The following is a 21,395-nucleotide window of genomic DNA, read 5'->3' on the forward strand; positions in this document are numbered from 1 at the left end:
TGTCTCTGTGTCCTGGGTCAGGACTAGCTGGACCCACCAAAGTGATGGACCCATGGGTCTCCCCTCTTGGGAGATGTGAGTCTAATAAACCATCAGATAGTGAAAATAGGGCTGTTGGCACACAGGCAGTGGGAAAGGGTAAAAGAAAAACCAGTGTGAAAAGTTGCATTAGGAAAGCGATAGGCAAACAGGGGAATGGATATGAACTCTGCCATTAGCTTTCATCACTAGCTTTCTGAACCCAGGCCACTTGCTTAACCTCGAAGCCTCAATACACTTATCTGTAAAATGGAAGCAATAATAGTTCCAACTTCAATGAGGCATCAATGAAATACTAGCTATAAAATATTTAACAGCTCTTGGCACAGAGTAAACACTTAATAAAAATCAGGACCTTATATCGGCTAATAGTCACAAGTAGGTAGTTAAGTAAATTAACACTTGCAGTCTAAGTCTGAACCCTAAGAAGAACTTGTTTCTTCTCTTAGCTGCTCTGCACAAAAACTTCACAAGCTGGTGCCCTGTCTTTGCTGCCTTGGGGAATGGTCTGTCCGAGGCCACTGGGAAGGACAGGAACAAGTGGCATCTCCTGGTTCGTGGCCAATGTGAGCAAAGGCAGGGCAGAGCAGGAAAACTCAGCGGTCCCAGGGGTATTCACTCTGCCAGGGAAGATCACACTCTGAGGCTTCGGGGTTTCAAGGTTTTTCCACTTCCTGTCTAACTTCAGATGCTGAGGACAGTGCTTCAATTGGAGAGAGACAAAAATATGCTATAGCTTAGACTTTGCATGGAGAGGGGGCCGATTTAAAAGGAAGAAACCGTTTTAAATCAGGCTCTTTTCTCAAAAACCCCTACAGGGAATGCTCTCTGTCTCAGAGAGAGATTGCCTCAAACCCAGTTACATACATAAGGACAAGGATGAGAACACAGTCCTTTCAGTTTGAAGAATGCTCCAGAAGTTTGTCTCAAAAGTGACATGTGGAACCCTTTCCAACTGCTTCCGCATAAGCTTATATAAAGCCCCCTTTCATCTTTAAACAAATTGCTTTCAAGTGTTTTTAAAACAAAAATGTATTTTTCCATAGTATTTTTGACATCTTTCTGATTTACAAAGGAATGGCACATTTTAAAAATGTACCTTGGACTTTCCAAGGAGTCTATTTTCTGGCTATTTCCTGAAAACCTACATGATATACAAAAGCAACCAAACCACCTTTCCTTTGCCTTTTGTAGGAAAAAAAAAAAAAAAAAATGAATTAACTTCCTCAGTACTTATTCCACAGTCCTAAACCAGTTCTATTTGTTCAACAAATATTTAATAATCACCTACAATTTTAAAAAGTCAATTCTGTTGTTTGGCCTCATTGAGAAAATGGACAGAACATCCCAGAAGGCTGATCCTTCCATTTCTGAAATAATCCAGGCAGGTAGCATCTGGGAAGCTTTTTCTCTGATTGCCAGAACAGGGCAGTCAGCCATTGTCTGGACACACAGAGCAGACATCACTGACACAGGCCAGGAGAGGAATAACCCCTGTCCTGTGGTCCTTGGTGACAACTCTATTTCTAGGACGTCTGTCTTGATCTACTTATCTATTCCTGACATCTGAAGCTCTTGGACCCCTGTTACCCAATCCTCTAGGTCTGGCTTCCTGCTCCCAAATGACCAGTTTGGTTGGGGGCAGGGAGCACTGTGGCTCTGCACACTCGCCATGCCCATCTTCTCTAACCTTGGCTTCCTACCTACTCCAATTTCCACAGCACTCCCAGGCAGCTCGATCCCCTTCACACTCTCTGGTAAGAGTTAACTCATTTTTAATAAATTATGAAAGGCAAAGTGCATAGTCTATACCTTGGTGAATGCCAAAACCTGTAAACTAAATTTCCTAAGTCTAAAGCTATCTTATTTTCATATTATCTGAATAATTTCCTTGCTAGCTACTGACATTTGACTAATGTTTGACATTTTGAATAAAAAACAAATCCCCTTAATTGGACTTGAGTATGAAAGACACCCTTCTAACAAACACTTATGGCTTTCTTTGTGACAGGCAACAATTTGAGTATCAATCTTTCAATAATCCCACAAGCTGAAGTACTCCTACACTACCAGCTTATAGATGAAGAAAGTAAGACACAGAGAGATTAAGCAACTTGCCTGAGGTCACACAGCAGACAGAAATAGGCTGAGAACTGAACCCCTGTGGGAGCACTCTAGTCAGGGCTGTTACAATGCTATCTGTCTCTCATGACATTGAAGAGTAAGGACAATGAGATTTGATTAAGGTTTAATTATTACTGTTTTAAGCTTTGATTGTATCCCCACTCCATCCAGCAAGTCAGACCATTAATGTTATAGCTTAAATCAGAATTGGTTCTTATTGAAGCATTATTTCTTTTTCTATTTTTTTTAAGGTTTTTTTCTTCTTCTTCTTTTTTTTTTTTTTACAGATTTTTAAAATTTTATTATTTATTTGACAGACAGAGATCACAAGTAGGCAGAGAGGCAGGTGGGGGGTGGGGTGGGGCGGTGGGGAGCAGGCTCCCTGCTGAGCAGAGAGCCCAATGTGGGGCTCAATCCCAGGACCCTGGGATCATGACCTGAGCTGAAGGCAGAGGCTTAACCCACTGAGCCACCCAGGCGCCCCTGGAGCATTATTTCTGAATCTGAAAATGTAACAGCAAATCTCCACTTACGCAAAACGCAGGGAGGTTAAGGACCACAGAAGTCCCTGTCAGAAAGCTGTTGCCTTTAAGAAACAGCATTTCCTCCCTTTCAAAGACTCACAAAGCCTCAGGGCTGGAAGGAAAGACAATGAAAATTCATCCCGAAGGCCCTTTTTCCCACCTCTACCCAAGCATAGCCCCCTTCCGCAGCCAGTGTACACACACCTGACGACTGGGCTTTCTCTGAAAGACCACAGGCAGTGCTCATGCTCCCTCCCTTTGAACACTGTGGGGGTCAGGACCCTCACCAGCCAGCCTTCAAATGCTCTAAACATACATGAATAAAAAACAGCTGGCACTTTTGGGAAGGATCTGTTATTGAGTTGAGTGAAAAACAAAACCAAAGTTAAGAGTCACTAAGTTGACAAAGGAATTCTTCCTAAAATAACTTTTGCACCAAAGTCACTCAGGTGAACTACAAGGACGGAGTGAGGTAACACAGCAGGGAGTCTGCTGAAGTCACCACCTGGGGCTGGCCAAGAGAGCAGTCAGGACAGATTCCAGAAACTGGCAGGGGTGGGGGTGTTCTGTTAGAACTCTGCTGTTCTGAGTTCTAACCACAGAAGAAGTCCACAGAAAAACTCCCCGAGGAGGAAATCAATGATGCCCCCTTGGAAGGGGATGAGACAAGCAGAAAGAGAGCCAGAGAGCTAATTAGTGCTACTCAGAAGGCAAATTAAGGCCTTTTCTTTGACAAGCTGCAAATAGCTGGTTAAGGAAGAGTTCTGCCACCGCTCTCCAGCCTCCGTCAGCTGGCTACGCAGCTGATGCAGGTACTCGCGCAGGAAGCTGTAAACAGAAACACAGTGCTGGGCTGTTGGACAAAGTGTAAGCGAGAAAAAGGCAAACCTTTTAGTGGAAAGGAAAAATCACAACTGAGATGGACAGGGAAAATGGTAAGAGTAGTAGTTTATTTAAAGAAGGCAATTAAATTCCTTCATCCAATAAATATTTATCCAACACCTACTGAGTAATAAGAACAGGATTCAGAGATTCAAATGGTAAGGTGTAATTTGCATCTTCAGAGGAGTGAACGACCTAACAGGGAATAATAATAATGGGGAAAGTTAACTCTATGCAAGGCACTCTGCGAAGTCCTTTGCATAGGGTAACTGGTACAATTCTCATCACAAACCTCGAAGGTAGGTATTAGGACTAGCCCATTTCAGAGATGAACATGCCGAGCCTGAAAGGGCTTATCTAACATGCCCAAGACCAGCTAGAAGGTGCCGGTTCCAAATCCTAGCCTAATTCCCACACCAGAAAATTATAAGTCTGAACATTATAAGTTACAACTTATAATAAAATTATAAGTCTGAACATAGCTTTTTGAAAGTGCCATGTGAGCACGTGGGAAGACCCTACACCTATCACAGAAAGGGGACACTCTGGAGCTTACTCCTCGGAGCAGTTTGCCTGGTGAACAAGCCAGAGAGGAATTATGGAGGCATTAAGTGCAAGCAGACATAACTCAGCATTTTAATTTCTTTAATCTTCCTCTACATTGCATTGGTTTGTTACGCCTTGCAATAGGCATAACATTCCGACCAGTTCAAACAATTCCAACAGTTCAAATAGCTCCAGCCAGTTCAAACAATGTGAAATTAGTCCATTTTTATAGTTATTTCATGCAAATTAAAATTCAAAGAAAAGGAAGAAAGAAACCTGCAGCTCAGGCTTTGTTTCTCTCTTTACCTTCATCCCTCAGTTATCCACCTTTGATTTGGTGTCACTACTAGCCTAAAGCTAAAATTATAAGGTCTCAGAGAAAGTAATTAGGATCAGCGTTATCAACATAAACCCAAGTAAGAAAGTAAATGTCAAGTCAACATCTAAGCCAAGGTCCTTCCAGATGCTTCCAGTTTCACACAGTGAATGCCTCTGAGACCACTCCAGGAACAACTCAGGTTGCCGAAAGGATGCATATCCAGAGCCCAGCCCTGTCAGCAGCCTGGACCCCCGAAAGGATGCATATCCAGAGCCCAGCCCAGCAGCCAGCCTGGACCCTCACTGGGAGCCCTCGCTTTCTCCTAGTAGTGAAATGTTCCAAAGAGCTAGCTCTGCTCTCATTTAATTTGACCCCATGAGGCACTGCTGTGTTGCCACAGCAGAAATGAATACCAGCAAAACTCCTTTCACGTTCTCCTCTCCCTGGTACCTCAGGGTCCAATGCTGTCACTCTCCCACGATAGAACCCAAGGCTCTGAAAGATCAACTAGAGCAGATTACGAACTCTGGACGTTGGTTCAAGTGCAGTCTTGCCCCGTTGGTGTCCTGATTGAGGAAGTCTACACTTAGCCAAGTCCTAAGTAATTACTGAGGAAGAAAACATTATCTTAGAACCAAAGTTTTCATCCGATCCCGAAGGCTCTAAATAGTGAACAGATGTATAAAACATAAAATAAATAAAACTGCTTTACAAAGGAGGATGCCGTACACTGATACCCAGGAGAAGAAAACTTCCGCCACACACAGTGGATTCTCGTGCGAGGAGAAACAGTGCGCCTGCCGTCCTATTTGGCTTTCTACATCCCACTGGTCTTTCTTATAATCACATAATCTTGCTTTGCAGGACAAAACAAAAATGGAAATACTACGTTCTTATCATCAACTTATAAAGAATAATAAATCTTTTTTTTTTTTTTTTTTTTTTTTTACCAAGTTGTCTAGCCTAAGGACTTTAATCCTTCCTGCTGGCTCCTTCTATCTCATTCCAAAATCTCCCTGTAAGGAAGGTTGGGCAGTACCATTCCGGTGTATAAGCAGAGAAACTGAAGCCTACCATCAACATCGTAGAAGTAACGGTAGTTGTCCAGGCCTTCTTACCCATGAAATCACGCCCCATCATTTATTTGGGGAGGCTCAAGGAGGTACACACAGGCGGGTTCTTCACTGGATCTAGGTTCACCTACACTACATCTGTGTAATTTTTATTCAAAGACATCTAAAACTCTAACATGGGTATCTTCATAGTGATGGCAGGTGTCATGTCGGTGGTTCTGTGCTCAGAAGCAAAACCAATACATGTTTTGGTGATCATGGATTTATATTCCTTTTCTGAAATAGCAGAGGGATTCCTGAAAACTATATAGCCAAAGGATACGACCCAACAAGTGTAAGAGATAATATATAATGACCTGAGGCATAGGAGGCGAAAGGGCCGCTCACACTGCACACACACATACACACAAACACACACGTGTGGAAAGACTCTGAACCTGAAATGAATGTTGAGGGAAGCAGAATGTAGTCTAAAGAGAGAACACTTCAGAGTCAGATCTGGGTTTCCACTCCACCTCCCACCCCAGCTAGATTCCTCAAGTTAATTGTCTATAAAATAGAAATAACCACACTCACACCATAGGACTATCAAGACAAGTAAATAGGATGGCATATTCAATAATCATTGTTGCAGGGCCTGGCGCACGGAAGACAATAAACACCAGCTACCCGCTCCTTCCCCTCCCCTGTGTATTTCTGAGAGACTTCTTCTTCTTCTTCTTTTTTTTTTTTTTTTTTTTTTACTAACTTAAATGGGAATTCTTACAGCAGTTAAAAAAAAAAAAAACAGTTCCTACACATTATATAGTCGTTGGCACATACGTATCCTGTTGCAGCACCATAATTTGCAAAGAAAAAGGAAGTAGTAATTTTAAGAGAAAAGTACCAGCTCACTTGCACTGCCTTCTAAAACCTTTAGCTTTACAGTCTACAGAGACTATTTGCTCTAGGGGAGCAGACTCTGACATAAAGGAAAATTCCTCATGGGAAAATGGTTCCCCCCAAAAAAGCCAAGAAAGAAAAGATAATGAGGGGAAATCTAGGGGTATATAAAGGAGTTTATTTTACTTAACAAAGTAAAAGTCAAGCAAAATGAATAATCTGCCTCCAGAAATGGTTATTTAAAGGCTTTTTGTAAAGGGCTCCAGTTCCTAAAAAGACAGGAGTCACTGCATATGCCCACCCACTCCTCATTTATTTTTAAAATCTAGCTTATATGTTCCTTAGCAACAGAAGGAGCAGATGAGACCCCCTACACACACGCACATGCACACCCTCTCCCCAAGCCCCCTTCTTCTTTCCTGTCAAGTGTCACTCTGCAAATACCCATGTTCTTCAAAAGATATTTTTTACCTCCCGCACCTCTCCTATTTCCCCACCTCAGATGACCCCCCTTACACAAGCAGCCATACTACCTTCGCCTGGCGAACCCCTTCACTCAGGCTCCATCCTGTGAGGCATCGCCAACCTCCCTCCACGAACTCCCACCAGGCACTGTCCTCGGGTGCCCCCCGGAACTGACACGGTGGGGTCCTCCCTGCGGAGCCCAGGCCCCACTCCAGCCAGAACTGCACTTTCCTCCCAGACCACTTCTTAACCCACTAGCAAGATGATCAAGGCCCAGCTCCCCCTGAACCCGGCAGGAATGGCGGCCATGGCGAGTGGGGCGGCCATTCACCATGCCTCGAAACAAAATAATAATAAGAGTAATAAAAATGGAGACACTCTGCCGGTTACCCAGGACAAACATGGGCCAGATGAATTCACCTGTCTTTCCACTCTCTTTGCTCTGATGTTGTGACAACCTGGCCTTGTTTGGCTGGGCACTCTTCGAGAGCCCAAAGATCATTTGTTTAGCCTTTGGGGGAAAACAGGGCAGCAGTCCTCAGAAAGCAATGTACTTAAGCAGTGCCTGAGGAGGATGTTAGAAATTCCCACGCACAGACTGACTTTGTGAGCCTGGGGTGGCAGGCATTTTTAACGACCCACCTGAGGTGACTGATACAGGTGGTTCCCTCAATTAGAGATGGTAAAGGGGAATGTTCACAAAGTGGGATCCGCCTCTATGGATTGGAAGGCAAATGCAGTATTGTTGTTCTTATTTTATTAAAAAAATGCTTTGCCCTACGCTTGTGGGTGCACGCACTGACACATGCAGGTGTGAGCATGCAATCCAGGAAGCCGTGTCCCACTCACACAGTACCCAGGTCCAAGAGAGAGGCTCAGAGGATGACCCCTGCCAAGAGGCAAGCTGAAATGATTTCCCTTGCAAACGGGGGCTTTGCAGCCCTACCTGGAACAGGGAGGAGTCTGATGAATACCAGGAACTCGGGAGAATTTCTCAGCACAGGAGCCCAGACCCACAATGGGCTTAATGTAATCAACCCCTTCCAACTCAGGGTTCCTAAATTAGGCTGAATGTAGTCCCTGATTCCCTAAGGGCCAGGCAGGCCGTCATTACCAGGAAGTAGAACTGCCTGTGTCCTAGCATACCTCCCTAGAGCTACCCCACTCTCCAGCACCTATCTATTTTTAGAAACCAAAAAATATAAAGAGAAAGATTCATTATTTCCTCATCTATGTGAGTAACTAAAAGAGCAAGTCAAGTGGGAAACTCCCTCAACGCACAGCGAACAAAATGCACGAGAGGGATGCGGGAGCAACAGCCTCACCAGCAAGACCTCTTCCGAGTCATCGGAAGCCAACCAACACAGACACAGAGCCCATGCCCCAGTGTCTGGGGCCTCCTGTCCAGGCAATGCCTACGGGGATCCCAGTGATTCACACACATGCCCCCATAAACACACACACACACACCCTCACAAGCCCACACACCTCTGTCATCTGCTTTTGCTTACATAACAGCACATGGTGTGGCAGGCTTAATACTTTATATGGGTTTCTGGAAAGGACTGCTGGCTCAAGGGAGTAGGGTCACAATAATGTCTTGCCCTAGCAAGTGCAAATTTTGTAATTCTCTGCTTATGCAGGATCTTGACTTTAAAACTAACAAAGCAGAAACTCTCCAAATCTCTCAAAATCGTTATTCTTGCCTGGGGCTGGGGGTGGCGAGGCACAGCACGAGAACCTACCAAATCCTCACTCCTCATTTTTAGATCCTGAGCGATGTGGGGTAATCTTTTATCCTAATTTGGTGGCCATTTATCCTCCACTGTCCTTGTCTCACAAATGCATCCGTCCTCAGGGACGAGCGAGGTCCCACGCTCGCCCTCACCCCTGGCTTGCCAGTGGGTCCCCACCCCCTCCCGCTGGGCACACCCCGGGGAGGGGGAGAGAGCACGTGTGCGGGTAACCCCCTAACCAGCTGGGTGTCTACAGACTTAGATCCCCAGCGACCCTTCCTTCACGGGAGATTTCGGGGGCAGGGCCGACTTCCCTAAGGATTTCTCTTCAGTACAGCGCTGTTCTCTCCTGCCCGGAGGGCGAGCTCCACTATCGAGTTAGTGCCCAAGGTTCATCCCCGGAAATCTAGAAGGTAGGGGGAGTGGTTACAGATGACACCGGCGTAGGGACAACTTTGAAGACTTCTCTCAAGAACACTAGGCGTCTGCATCTGTGTCGGCAGCCCCCCCTCCGGCGCACACACGCATCTGTTGGTGCTGTTCTGACCTCAGGGACCCAGTCTTCGGTCCTGAGCCACAGGGAAGCCGGGCGCACCTCGCTTCCCTCCAGCCCAGAACGCCGGGCTGAGAAGAAAATACATGTCCCCACAAGGGGGAGAGAGGAAGAGAGAGAAGGAGAGCGCGCGCGAGAGCGAGCGCGCCAGGTGCCCCCAACTCCGGGGAAGCGCCTCTGCGAGGGACGAGAGCGGGTCTCAGCCCCGCGGCGGCACCTGTGTCCCCGCCGCCCCGGCCCCCGCGCCTACCTGTAAGAGACCTGCTTCCGGAAAGTTAAGTTCCTCAGCTTCTCCTCCAGCGCCTCGTCCTTCTCCTTCGGGCCGGCGGCCGCGGGCTCTTCCAGGGCAGCGGCCCCCACCGCCGCCGCTGCCCCCGCGCCCCGCGGCTCCGCGCCGCCCTCGGCGCCCAGGCAGCAGCTCCCGGCGCCGCTTCCGCCGCCGCTGCTGCCGCCCGTCGCCCCCTTCTCCTCTCCCGCCGAGGAGCTGGGGTTCATGGCGACCGCTCCGGCGGCCGCGGACGGAGCCGAGGCGGCGGCGCTGCAGAGGCCGGGCCGGCTGACGGCGCGGGCGGCGGCCGCCGCTGCCGGAGAGCGAGCAGGTCCGCGCGCCGCTGGCAGGGGCAGCAAATGGCAGCCCCTTCCCGCAGCATCCATCCGCGGCTGCACCGCACCGGGGCATTGTGGGAAACTCCGTGCCTCCACTCCCCCTCCCCGACCAATCAGAGGCCACCTCCCTCCGCCCCCCTCTGCCTCCCCTCTGCCAACCCGCGCCCTCCAGCCCCCCTGGCCTTTTCCTAAATCGGGGGCACGAGCCGGAGCTGAATCTGAACTGTGCCCTGAGGCGTCGGGCTGCAGGAGGGGAGGACAGAGGGAGGGGACGAGGAGCCGCCCGGGCGCGGGGCGCTGGGCACGGACCCAGACATCGGGAGAGGAGAGCCCCGGGAGGGAAACTCGGAGGGAAGCGTGCCGCGCCCCGGTTAATACACGAGAAGGCTGGGACCGGGACGGGCGAGGTGCCCTGCCCAGGCAGTCAGCCCTTGAGCGGCAGCACCCACCGTGGTCCCAGTGCCCTGACGCCCGATGCCCGATGCCCGATGCCCGGGGCGGCATTCTCTCCACCACCGCTCGCTGCTAGTGCGGAGCTGGAGCCAGGCAGAAGCCGCCCTAAGCGGGAAACCTTTGGGGGCTGTAGGAGCGTGCTCGGCGCGAACCCGGGAGAGAATTCCCGAGCAGGGTAAAGTAAGCGGTGAGAGGGAGGTCAAGTTTAAGATACAGAGGAAGCGCCTCCCTCCTTTCTCTCTGGGCAAGGGCTGGGACTTCTTCATCACTGCATCCCCCAGTCAGCCCAGAGCCTTCCTTACACGTAGCAGGCTCTTCCTAAACAGCTGTTTATTCAATTGAATGGGATCTCAGGAGCCCCAGGGAAACGAAAGGGCTGGGAGAATCCAGGAGGTAAACGTGAGGATGGGAGCGCGGGGGGCTTGTGCCTGGTCGAGCCAGGAGAGGAGGAGCTCACCCAGGGAGGGGCTTTGGAACACGTCAGCCCCCACTGCTAAAAACAACCCGAGCTTGCAGTCTCTATAGATTTAGTCATCCAGCTCTATGGGGTTTGAATGATGCGCTCAAAGTGTGTAAGCCTGACTGTTTTCCAAATTAGGAGTTTCCACCCAAGAAATTGCTGCTGTCAACAAATAGGGAAAAGATCCATTCTTAAGGGTAAGTGTAGTAACCAAAATATATACCTACATGTACCTGTGATAAAAGAACCAGACCAGCGAGGAATTTCAGGTCGACGCTGTGCAACCACAAACAGATTGTTTGATTTCTTCCGCTCTGTTTTCTCATAACTAGAATTAGGAGATTGAACAAGAGACCTCAAACCTCTCCAGAATTCCACATTCTGTAATTCTCTCCATATGCACATTGTAATAAGCCAAAGGTTGGGACATTTCCAGAATGGAATGAGGGCAGGTAATACTAAAAATGATAAAAAGAACTAGTGGTTATTAAGCTTTCATTTTTATAAGACAAGTGATGTGCTTCACACTTCACACGCCTCTCTCTCCATCTTCACAGCACCCCTCCAAGATTAGCAATTTCCTCTATCGCTCAGACTAATGCAACCAGAAACAGGCAGGACTAAGAATCGTACCCAGGCTGTCTGGTTGTAGGTGGTTGGTTCACCCCTGTGCAGTGTACCTCATCTTAAAGGGGACTGGGAGATTTAGGTGCTTCAATAGTAATGTTAAATGAGCTCTACAAATATCTAGTATATCACTAAGTCTGAGAAAATATCACCTTCCCTGAATTATGGGATGGGCTCCTTACTACTCACCATAACTTCTCCTATCAATTTTCTAGCTCAACCCCTAAGATACTTCTGCTATGTTATCCTCTATCTGAATATCTTCCAGTGATGTCATACTGTCATTAGGGCAAAGTTCAAACAACCCCTGAACTGATTACCAAGGCCGCACTAGTGGGGGAAGGGCCTGCCCTGCCCCTTCCCCTTCCTCCTCTTCTGACAGTGCCCCTCTGAACTGGGCTAGGCACAAGTCCCAGATGTTTTCTGCTTCCATCACTGCACACATGAGTCTGCTGTCTCTTTTTCCATATTCTTCCCAACCCCAGGGTTCACCTCGCTAACCAGTATACCTCCATTAGATTTGAGTTTACACGCCTCCTCCTGCTAGAAGCTCCATTGACCTCCTTCTGGACTGTGATCGGTGTGCCTCCAACAGGTTCCCATTATACCATTATACTAAAAACTTTGATCAATGTAACGGTTGGTCTTTGGTCTGTCTCTCCCACAGGTCTGGTGGAGGCTACATATTGTTTATCACCATATCTCTGGTAATGAGAGTAACAATTATGCATGTTGTAGGCTGCCATTAAGTGTTTATTGACTTAGACAAGAAAACCAAATGGTTTTCAATGTAAAAACAAACGTAAGCTCAAATTCACTCATTTTAAAAGAAATTCGATTTTAAACCATAATAAGATCTCATTTTTTAGAATAAACGGTTTGAAAATAGATGGTGTTGATGACGGATTAGGAAAACCAACACTTTTCCAAATTATTGGTGTAGCCTGATACAGTCTCCTTGATGGGAAATTTGTCAAGATCTATCAATACTTGGAATATACACCCTAATTAACCTAGGAATTCCACGTCTAGGAATTTGTCCTCTGATATTCTTATAGGTGTACACCAAGAATTTAAGACTGAAACAACCTAAATGTTAAGATAGGACTAATTACCTAAATTATTATTCATCCAAACAATGGAATTCTCTGTAGCCATTAAGAGGAATAAGGCAAAATGATACTTAATAATATAAAGAATCTCAAAAATGTTAACTAAAAAAGAAAAACAGAGCGGAATTTAAGAAACAAAACCGGATCATAGGGGAAAGGAGGGAAAAATAAAGTAAGACGAAATCAGAGAGGGAGGCAAACTGTAGAAGACTCTTAACTCTAGGAAGCAAACTGAGGGTTGTTAGAGGAGAGATGGGTGGGGGGATGGGTAAGTAACCCATTGAGGAAGGCACAGGGTGTAATGGGCACTTATATACAACTAAAGAGTTACTGAACTCTACATTTGAAATTAATGGTACGGTATATATTAGCTAATTGGATTTAAATAAAATAAGTTTAAAAAAGAAAAAGAAAAAAGAAAAACAGAATTCGGCGTATTTAGTACACTATACCGGAAAAAAAGAGGATAGCTATAGGTATAGTACTTCAGGGAAAATGTATAAGAAAGCAGTGACAATCAGGCAGAGTAGAATGGTCCTAGTAGAAGCTTGAGTTTTTATCTAATTAAATCAATAAATACTGACAGGAGACAGAATGTCTTCCAGGCTAACAGGAAAACCAGCCCCACCAATAAGCTGTATATGTGCATGTTTAAAGAGTTTATCAGCAAAGATGGGCTGCTAGGGGTGCCTGCATGGCTCAGTGGATTAAGCCTCTGCCTTCAGCTCAGGTTATGATCTCAGGATCTCCAGATCGGATAGGGCTCTCTGCTCAGCGGGGAGCCTGCTTCCCTCTCTCTCTCTGCCTGCCTCTCTGTCTACTTATGATCTCTCTCTCTGTCAAATAAACAAATAAAATCTTAAAAAAAAAAAAAAAAGATGGGCTGCTAAACAAAGGAAAATACGGTTAAGAAAATGGTCATTGAACACACGCCTTGATTTAATAGAGAGAAAGGGAGAAGCCCTACACCCAAGCAGTACAAATAATTCCAACATAAAACAAATGAGTTCTTTTTGTAGGTGGCCTTCTAAGAAGTTACCTAAAATAACAATTATTCTTTTTAGACAGTGTATTTTCCTTTTTGTTTTTCAGTGGTCACCAGGCAACCTTGTAATTACTCATTCATTTTCTTGGTTACCTTGACTCTAAAGTGGAATCCTTGGAAATGGGTCAGAAGCATTCTAATCACAGGAAAGGCAATTGTCATTCAGGATTAAAAATGCATCTTGTGTGACTTTGCATAACATAAGTACACAAAGAAGAGAACAAGCTTCTCTGGGTATGTTGAAACATCTTGGCTTCAAATCCCAGACCTCACCTCTCATCACTGGACCCAAAGCCATGGCCCATTAGGTGGGCTTCTTACCTCGTCTTCCTATGATAAGTTCCTCTTCATTCTAAAATGTGTATCATCCCTGTCCTAAAAACCAGCTGGAATCTCCAAAATCTAGCGTGGCCAAAAAGTCTTCAAGCATGGAATTTTAAAGAAAGAACAAATTTTTTTTTTTTTTTGAGTTTAAAAAAGACTGCAAGGCCAGTAATAAAGAGAACATTATAGCTGACATTGAAAAAAAAAAAAAAAAAGTTCGTAGTGACCGGGAATTTTCAGGAAATAACACAGAATCATGTTTGTTTGTTTTAAAGCAAGTAACACACATAACCGCCCACCCACACACACACACAAGATCTCAGTGATGTATAGACCAAACTAAAGGTAATAGCACTTTTGAAAATACAAAAGGGAAAAGCTGAGTTAAGCTGATGTGTGTAGGCTATTCCTGCCTTCCAATCTTTACACTTGCTACTTGTGCTGCCTGGAATGTTCTAACTCCGAGTTTCCTTTTTTTTTTTTTTTAATTTATTTATTTTCAGAAAAACAGTATTCATTATTTTTTCACCACACCCAGTGCTCCATGCAATCCGTGCCCTCTATAATACCCACCACCTGGTACCCCAACCTCCCACACCGCTGATTGTTTTTCAGAGTCCATAGTCTCTCATGGTTCACCTCCCCTTCCAATTTACCCCAACTCCCTTCTCCTAACTCCCCATGTCCTCCATGCTATTTGTTATGCTCCACAAATAAGTGAAACCATATGATAATTGACTCTCTCTGCTTGACTTATTTCACTCAGCATAATCTCTTCCAGTCCCGTCCATGTTGCTACAAAAGTTGGGTATTCATCCTTTCTAATGGAGGCATAATACTCCATAGTGTATATGGACCACATCTTCCATCTGTTGAAGGGCATCTTGGTTCTTTCCATAGTTTGGCGACCGTGGCCATTGCTGCTAGAAACATTGGGGTACAGATGGCCCTTCTTTTCACAACATCTGTATCTTTGGGGTAAATACCCAGGAGTGCAATTGCAGGGTCATAGGGAAGTTCTATTTTTAATTTCTTGAGGAATCTCCGCACTGTTCTCCAAAGAGGCTGCACCAACTTGCATTCCCACCAACAGTGTAAGAGGGATCCCCTTTCTCCACATCATCTCCAACACATGTTGTTTCCTGTTATGTTAATTTTGGCCATTCTAACTCCGAGTTTCCTAAACTTTCTCAGTTCACAGAACCCTTAGTGGCTCAGTAATTAATTTTCCTGGAAATCCCAGGCCAAAGAAAGAACCTCGCATTTCTGTTGCTTAGGTAGTTAGGTGCTAATAATTTAAGAAGCATTTATGTCTTAACAACTTTGATAGCTGTTTTTTTTTAAAAGATTTTATTTATTTATTTCAGAGATCACAAGTAGGCAGAGAGGCAGGCAGAGAGAGAGGGGAGGAAGCAGGCTCCCTCCAGAGCAGAGAGCTCGGATGCAATGCTGGGCTGGATCCCAGGACCCTGGGATCATGACTAGAGCTGAAGGCAGAGGCTTTAACCCACTGAGCCACAGAGGCGCCCTTAATAGCTGTTTTTTAAAGAAACAGGACACATAGATTGATAGGAAATCATGATATTAGTATCTTGTTCTTAAATAGCCACAGTTACTTATCAATGGGATAGTACTTATCAATGCGCACAACTTCTCAAACCTTGGAATCCCATTAGATACCACCACTTTCATTTCCTGTACATGGTCTTGCTTTTTATCAGAGCAAGCACTGAAAGCCCAGCTTTGCCAAGATAATGATGTCATTGAAAGAAAGTAGTGTTGATCCGGTGTTGAAACTGTCAACTTCCTTGAGCTAGTAGTTTGCGTGAGATGCTGAATAGCACTGTGTTTCCCTTGAAAATTTAAAATATCCTGAAATGCCCCTGTAAATTCATTGCAGAATCCTGAGCACTCCATGCACAGTTGGGAACTGTGGCTCTACCCACCTCCCCCCCAAATGTTTCCATGATGTTTGTTTTTGTGTGGATCGCCTAAAAACAGATCGTGGTATAAATCTCACAAGCCAAGGCTTTATGGGGAATTATAATCCCAGCCGTTGAGGAAGGGAAAAGAGAAGGCAGGGAAAATAAATTCAAGTTGGTGAGCTATGAAATGACTGCATCCTTACAAATAAACATACCTTGTTGCTTGGTCCCCAGAACTTCTTCCAAACGGGATTTGCACCATCATGGCAGCTGGGACCACTCTGTATGCTGGAGAAAGAGGAATTTTTCTGCCACTTTCTTCTTGTGTCCTGTGTCTCTCACTGGCTGAAGTTTGTTCCTTAAGGAATTAACTCGCCCTCACTCATTGACTGTGTTACTGGCTCATTATGGCAACTGCTGAGGAACCCAGACCTCTGCCCCACAGCAGGACTCCTCATCCCTTCCTGGAAGTAATGGGAGGAACCTCTAAGGATAGATACAGGTTGAGCCTGAGCACCATTCTGTTGAGTCCCCTGCCAATACCATCTCAGAGGAGGCTGTGCCCGAGTTCAGCCCACCTTGGAGAAGAGAAAGAAGGCAGGCAGAGTTAGGATAGGAGACAATGTCAATGTCAACGGAGGGAGCTCTTTGTTAGCCAGAAGAAGGGACAAAGGGGTAGGAGGACAGGTGGGGCCAAGCCATTCTGGAGAGACCCTATAAACCAGACCCTATATACTCTGCTGTTTTTCATCATTCACGTCTGTCTTCATGTATCACCTTTTCAGAGACGGTTCCCTGACACTCCCTAAAATGCCTTGCTCAGCCATAGCTGACATATAACTTTGTTTTATCTTCTCATGGCACTTCCCATTGTCTAAATTATGTTGTCTAATTAATTCTGTCTTCCTTCTCTTAGTAGAACATGAGCTCTCTCTTAGCTAATGTGTTCAACAAAACTGTACGAGCCACATAGTAGGTATGTAACAAATGCTTACTGAATGAATGAATAAATATTATCCAGCATTCATCTGCCTAGAAGGAAAATCAGAGAGCCAATCAGGAAGGTTCTGGGCTTGTAAATTTACCAGCTGATAAGGGAAGAAGGAGGGATCGACATGAGGAATGTGTGTTAAACGCCTGATTCTCAGGCTCACACCTTTGCCATCCAAAATATAAAGCCTGAGGAATTAGAATGGAGAAGAATCGTCAAGGTTCTACTGATAGGAATTGGTAGAAATTCACTAATACATCTATCTCTAAGCTAGAATTAAATAAAGGTAGAACTATGATATGTCCAGGAGGGACGGAATCTTTACAGCATTCAGTCCAGGCTTCCATCCCAGTACGGTGCTCCCATGGTAAACCTTCATATGACCCATTTTAACCTTGAACCGCTGAAGTTACAAGGAAGTCAACCCAGTCATTTTCAATAGGCTATTTCATAAGATTCTTCCCATTTAAAATTATTGTTCCTTATTCTAATTGTTGGCACACCCCGCTCCCAACTAATATAATTTATGGTGCTCCTGTTCCTGAGCAGCTTGTTTGGAAGCTGCACTGAAGAAATTAACATTTATTTCCATTAAAGTTCCTCTTGCTGTGAGCCGACTGTGATTCAGTCTAAATTCTTTGGAATCTCAAGTCTGTCATTCATTACATCCAAAGTCCCTCTTGGGTCCTTAGCCAGAGCAGGTCCGATCTGCAATATACTGTGACTTCACATATAAAGGTCCTAAAAAGGACAAAGTTGGGAATGCATGGTGTAGTCCCAGAAAACTCACTCTAGACGGACTGTCATTTGTTTTACAAGTAGTTACTAATTGTCTACATGGGACATACACCTTTCCAGACACTTAGCGATTTATCAAGGAAAACCTAAAGACTTCGCTGTCTTTGTGCTAAATATTCCAGTGCTCTGATCAATAACTTTTGTGAATAGTTACTAAATCCAAATTAAGACATCAAGTTGGATGTTTACTGAATCCATATTTCCCTGTTTCTCTACAAAGCTCAGTAGAGGGACTATGTCCAATACTCTATTTCTATGGCATTTCCCCTAGTATCAGGCAAGAAACCATATTAAAGAAACTGAGACTAATCTAAAATGACTTTTTAATGAACCTATCCTAAATTTCAAGGATCAAACCTTTATTTTTCAACATATTACTAATATTTCTTGAGCCTCTTGTATATGAACACTATGCTAATGCTTAAGATTCAAAGATGGATTCAATAAATTCCCTGAACAAGGAACACCTGGCTGGTCCTGTTGGTAGAGCATGTGACTCCAGATCCTGGGGTTGTGAGTTCAAGCCCCACATTGGGTGGAGAGATTAGTTAAAAATAAAGTCTTTGAAAAAAAATTCCCTGAACCAGTTTACCATTTAATTATAATAAATGAAGAACATGTATTTTTCACTGAAAGTAATGAAATTAGTTGGTCAACACCATGATCTTCTTACTCAAAAACCATTCATATCCCCTTCTATCCTCATCTTCCTAGACTACAAAGATTTTAAAAGATAAAATACTCTTTCCCAATCTGCCCTGCAGTGAAGTGTGACGATGTGACCTGGTTCTGAACAATGAGATCAAAGCCAAAATAACCAGATGGGGCTTCTGGGAAAGTGCTTTATTAGTACAAAAAGATAATATGCCACTTTAGTCCTTTATCCTTCTTTCTTCTTCAATTCAGTGCCTGGAGGTATAATAGCCATCTTGCAACCACGAAGACAAAAAACCATTACTAAGGATGGAAGAGTCAGATGTGATGGTCCTTGGTCCTCAGTGACTTCCTTGAGCATTTGCCAGCCTAGGATATCTCACCTACAACTAGACTTTTCATTCCAAGAAAAAATTAAACTCCAATCTGTTTAAGTCACTGTTGACTGGGTTTATTTTATTTTATTTTATTTTCATTTGCTTGCAGCCAAATGCATTTGTAACTTCTAGTTGGCACAAACGAGGCCAGGAAAGAAATTAACGTATTGATTGAAATATTACAATAACATAAACCAAATTGGGTAATTGGACTATACCCTGCAAAATTGTATTTTTGCAAATAATTTCCAAAGGTAACTATGAAGTTAACCATATTACTCTTTTACCAAATACTTTCATTCCTGAAAATGGATCCCAAGCAAAAGTCCTTAGTATGAAGATTCTGAGAAATGGAAGATATTTATTGTAGAATTGTTTATATCAATGAGGAGGTGATCTAACAAATCAACAACAGGAAGATAATTCAGTAAATTGCCCAATGTCCACTGAAGGAATATTATGCAGGTCTCTAAAATAATAATTATGAATCAATGTGGAAATGATAAAAACTGCTGATGATATGCTAAGTGAAAACAGTAGGATATAAAGTTGAATGACGTCATCATGGAAATTAGATAAAGTATGAGTATATGACACAGAAAAGAAATGCACAAATAGGAAAACAGTTGCTTTTGAGATGACTTCTAATTTTTTCAAAGTTATTTATATGGTCATATTATAATTGTAAGGCATTTTAAAGATAAATAGTATTAAATGCCATGTACTTTAAAAAATATCTTTTTGATTCTCTACCAAAGATAGAGGTATCTTAAACTTTTGATTTGGAGTTGCTGGAAATATAAACAGAGCTATATATTTAATTTAAATAAAGAACATAAAGAATTTTGATTCAGGAAAGTTTGGAACATTTTTAATATCAGGAAAGCTCATTAAAGTTAGAATGATTTTCTCAAGAATGAGCATGAAATGCAGAGTCAAATGAGTTAAAGAATTTGGTTTGAGTTTTGTCTTCCTTGCAAGTCATGGACAATAAAATTATGTTAATGATTAGATTGTCTTTTGCACAAATAAACCCCACAATAATGAGATGTCTGGGCTGGGAAGGATTTGGGAGATTATTTGTTCCCATCTTTCATTTCACAAATGAAGAAACTGACACCTAAAAAAGTTAAATGACTCACTGAGGGTCACATACATAGTTCGTGAAGAACAAGGAGTATAGTTCAGGTTTCCTTTAATGTTATTCATCCCTGAGCATAAATAATTATTCATCAAGTAAGCATTTATTAAGTAGATACTCTATACTACTATGTAGTGAACAATGTTAGAACTGTATTCAAAGATAAACTGGGGGGATGTCTGGGTGACTCAGTCAGTTAAGCATCTGCCTTCAGCTCAGGTTATGATCCCAGAGTCCTGGGAGGGAGTCCCACATAGGGCTCTATGCATAGAGCACCTGCTTCTCCTTCTGCCTGCCACTCCTCCCGCTTGTGCTCTCTCTCTGACAAATAACAAAAAAAGATAAATTGAGGACACATACTCCTCTTCCAGGGTCAGAGTCTTGTGGGAGGGAGCAACGCTGTAATAATAATTACAAGACATATTGACCTAAGTGCTTATGTACTACTAGATTTCAAGTACCTTAGAACATGACCTTGGAAGACATAACAATTTGTGTCTGAAGAGTCCCAGGGAAGAAGTCACTTTTGGTTTGTTTCTGAAGATTTGAGTAGAATTTCACCCTCCAAAACCAACACATTGCAAATGCACAGCAAAAATGAAAGATGTAGGTATGCTGCAGAATACCAAATACTTTGCTATGGGCACAGACTTGGAAGGGAAGAGTCAGGGAGAGGTAGAGGTAAAGGAAGTGAGGAGGGCGAGTTACAGACTTCAAGAACTCCTTCTATTCTATTCTGAGCATTTTGAACTTTGTGAAATAGGCAAATAAAAAGTACAGATTGTTCCTAGGCAGGGAAAATGGTATGATTAAATATAAATTTTAAAAAGCTATCAAGGCATAGAGGACAAAGCTAGACAGGAAGAAGCAGAAAAACAAGTGATGAGGTTATTGAAATAATCCATGCAAGAAATACCAGGGGCTTGAAGTAAGGCAATGGCAGTGGGCTAGGAATGGGAATACATATTGCTGAAATATTTGAGAGACATTACTGATATGGAGCCAAAGGTATTTAACAGATTAATTACAGAAAGTGAGGGAAATTATAGAATCAAGACTGAATCCAACAAGTAGTTCTAGGAACTTCAGTCAGATTCTAATAACACAAAGAACCTAATAAACCTTAACCTCTATATCATAAACACATGCTCAAAACTTCCACATCTAACACACCTGCTAATCAAACATGAGTTATGCAAGGTAGCGGTCAAATAAAAAATAATTGTTATATTTACCAAGACACAGCCATAAAGAAATAGAAAATCTGAGCAGACCTATTTAGAAATGAGATTACACTGATAATCAGAACACCCCCAAAAAAGAAAATCCCAGGACCCAGTGACTTCATTGGTGAATTCTACTAGACATTTATAGAAGAATTAATACCAATCATCCTCAAACTCTTGCAAAAAGTTGAAGAGAAGGAAATACTTGCAAACTTATTCTACAAAGCCAATATTATCCCGAGCCCAAAGCCAAAGATACTATAAGAAAACTACAGACCAACACTTCTGATGAATATTGATGCAAAATGCTCAAAAAATTACTAGTAAACATAATTCAACAACACACTAAAAGAACTATACTCCATGACCAAGTGGGATTTATTCCCAGAATGTAAGAATGGTTCAACATAGAAAAATCAATGTAATACATCATAATAACAGTATAAAGAGATTTAAAAATACACATAACAAAATAGTGTTGATTTGATACAAAAGTCATTTGACAAAATTCAA

At 43.5% G+C, this 21,395-nt stretch overlaps 1 protein-coding gene across 5 annotated transcripts in view; it reads right to left on the reverse strand.

Moving 5' to 3' along the window:
• The window catches only part of DGKI (diacylglycerol kinase iota), a 442,305-nt gene extending 431,902 nt beyond the window's left edge, over positions 1–10,403 (reverse strand). For 3 of the 5 annotated variants that reach the window (XM_045063016.1, XM_045063015.1, XM_045063018.1), the window contains exon 1: positions 9,394–10,403. In XM_045063016.1, the coding sequence (XP_044918951.1) occupies positions 9,394–10,253 (860 nt within the window). In that variant the 5' untranslated portion in view covers positions 10,254–10,403. The remainder of the gene's footprint in view (positions 1–9,393) is intronic. The other 2 variants (XM_045063017.1, XM_045063014.1) reach the window with 1 other exon arrangement.
• Between the last annotated feature and the right edge of the window lie 10,992 nt (positions 10,404–21,395).

This window comes from Mustela putorius, unplaced genomic scaffold (genome assembly GCF_011764305.1).
Source record: "Mustela putorius furo isolate JIRA1106 unplaced genomic scaffold, ASM1176430v1.1 tig00003845_pilon_pilon_pilon, whole genome shotgun sequence".
Lineage (NCBI taxonomy): Eukaryota > Metazoa > Chordata > Mammalia > Carnivora > Mustelidae > Mustela > Mustela putorius.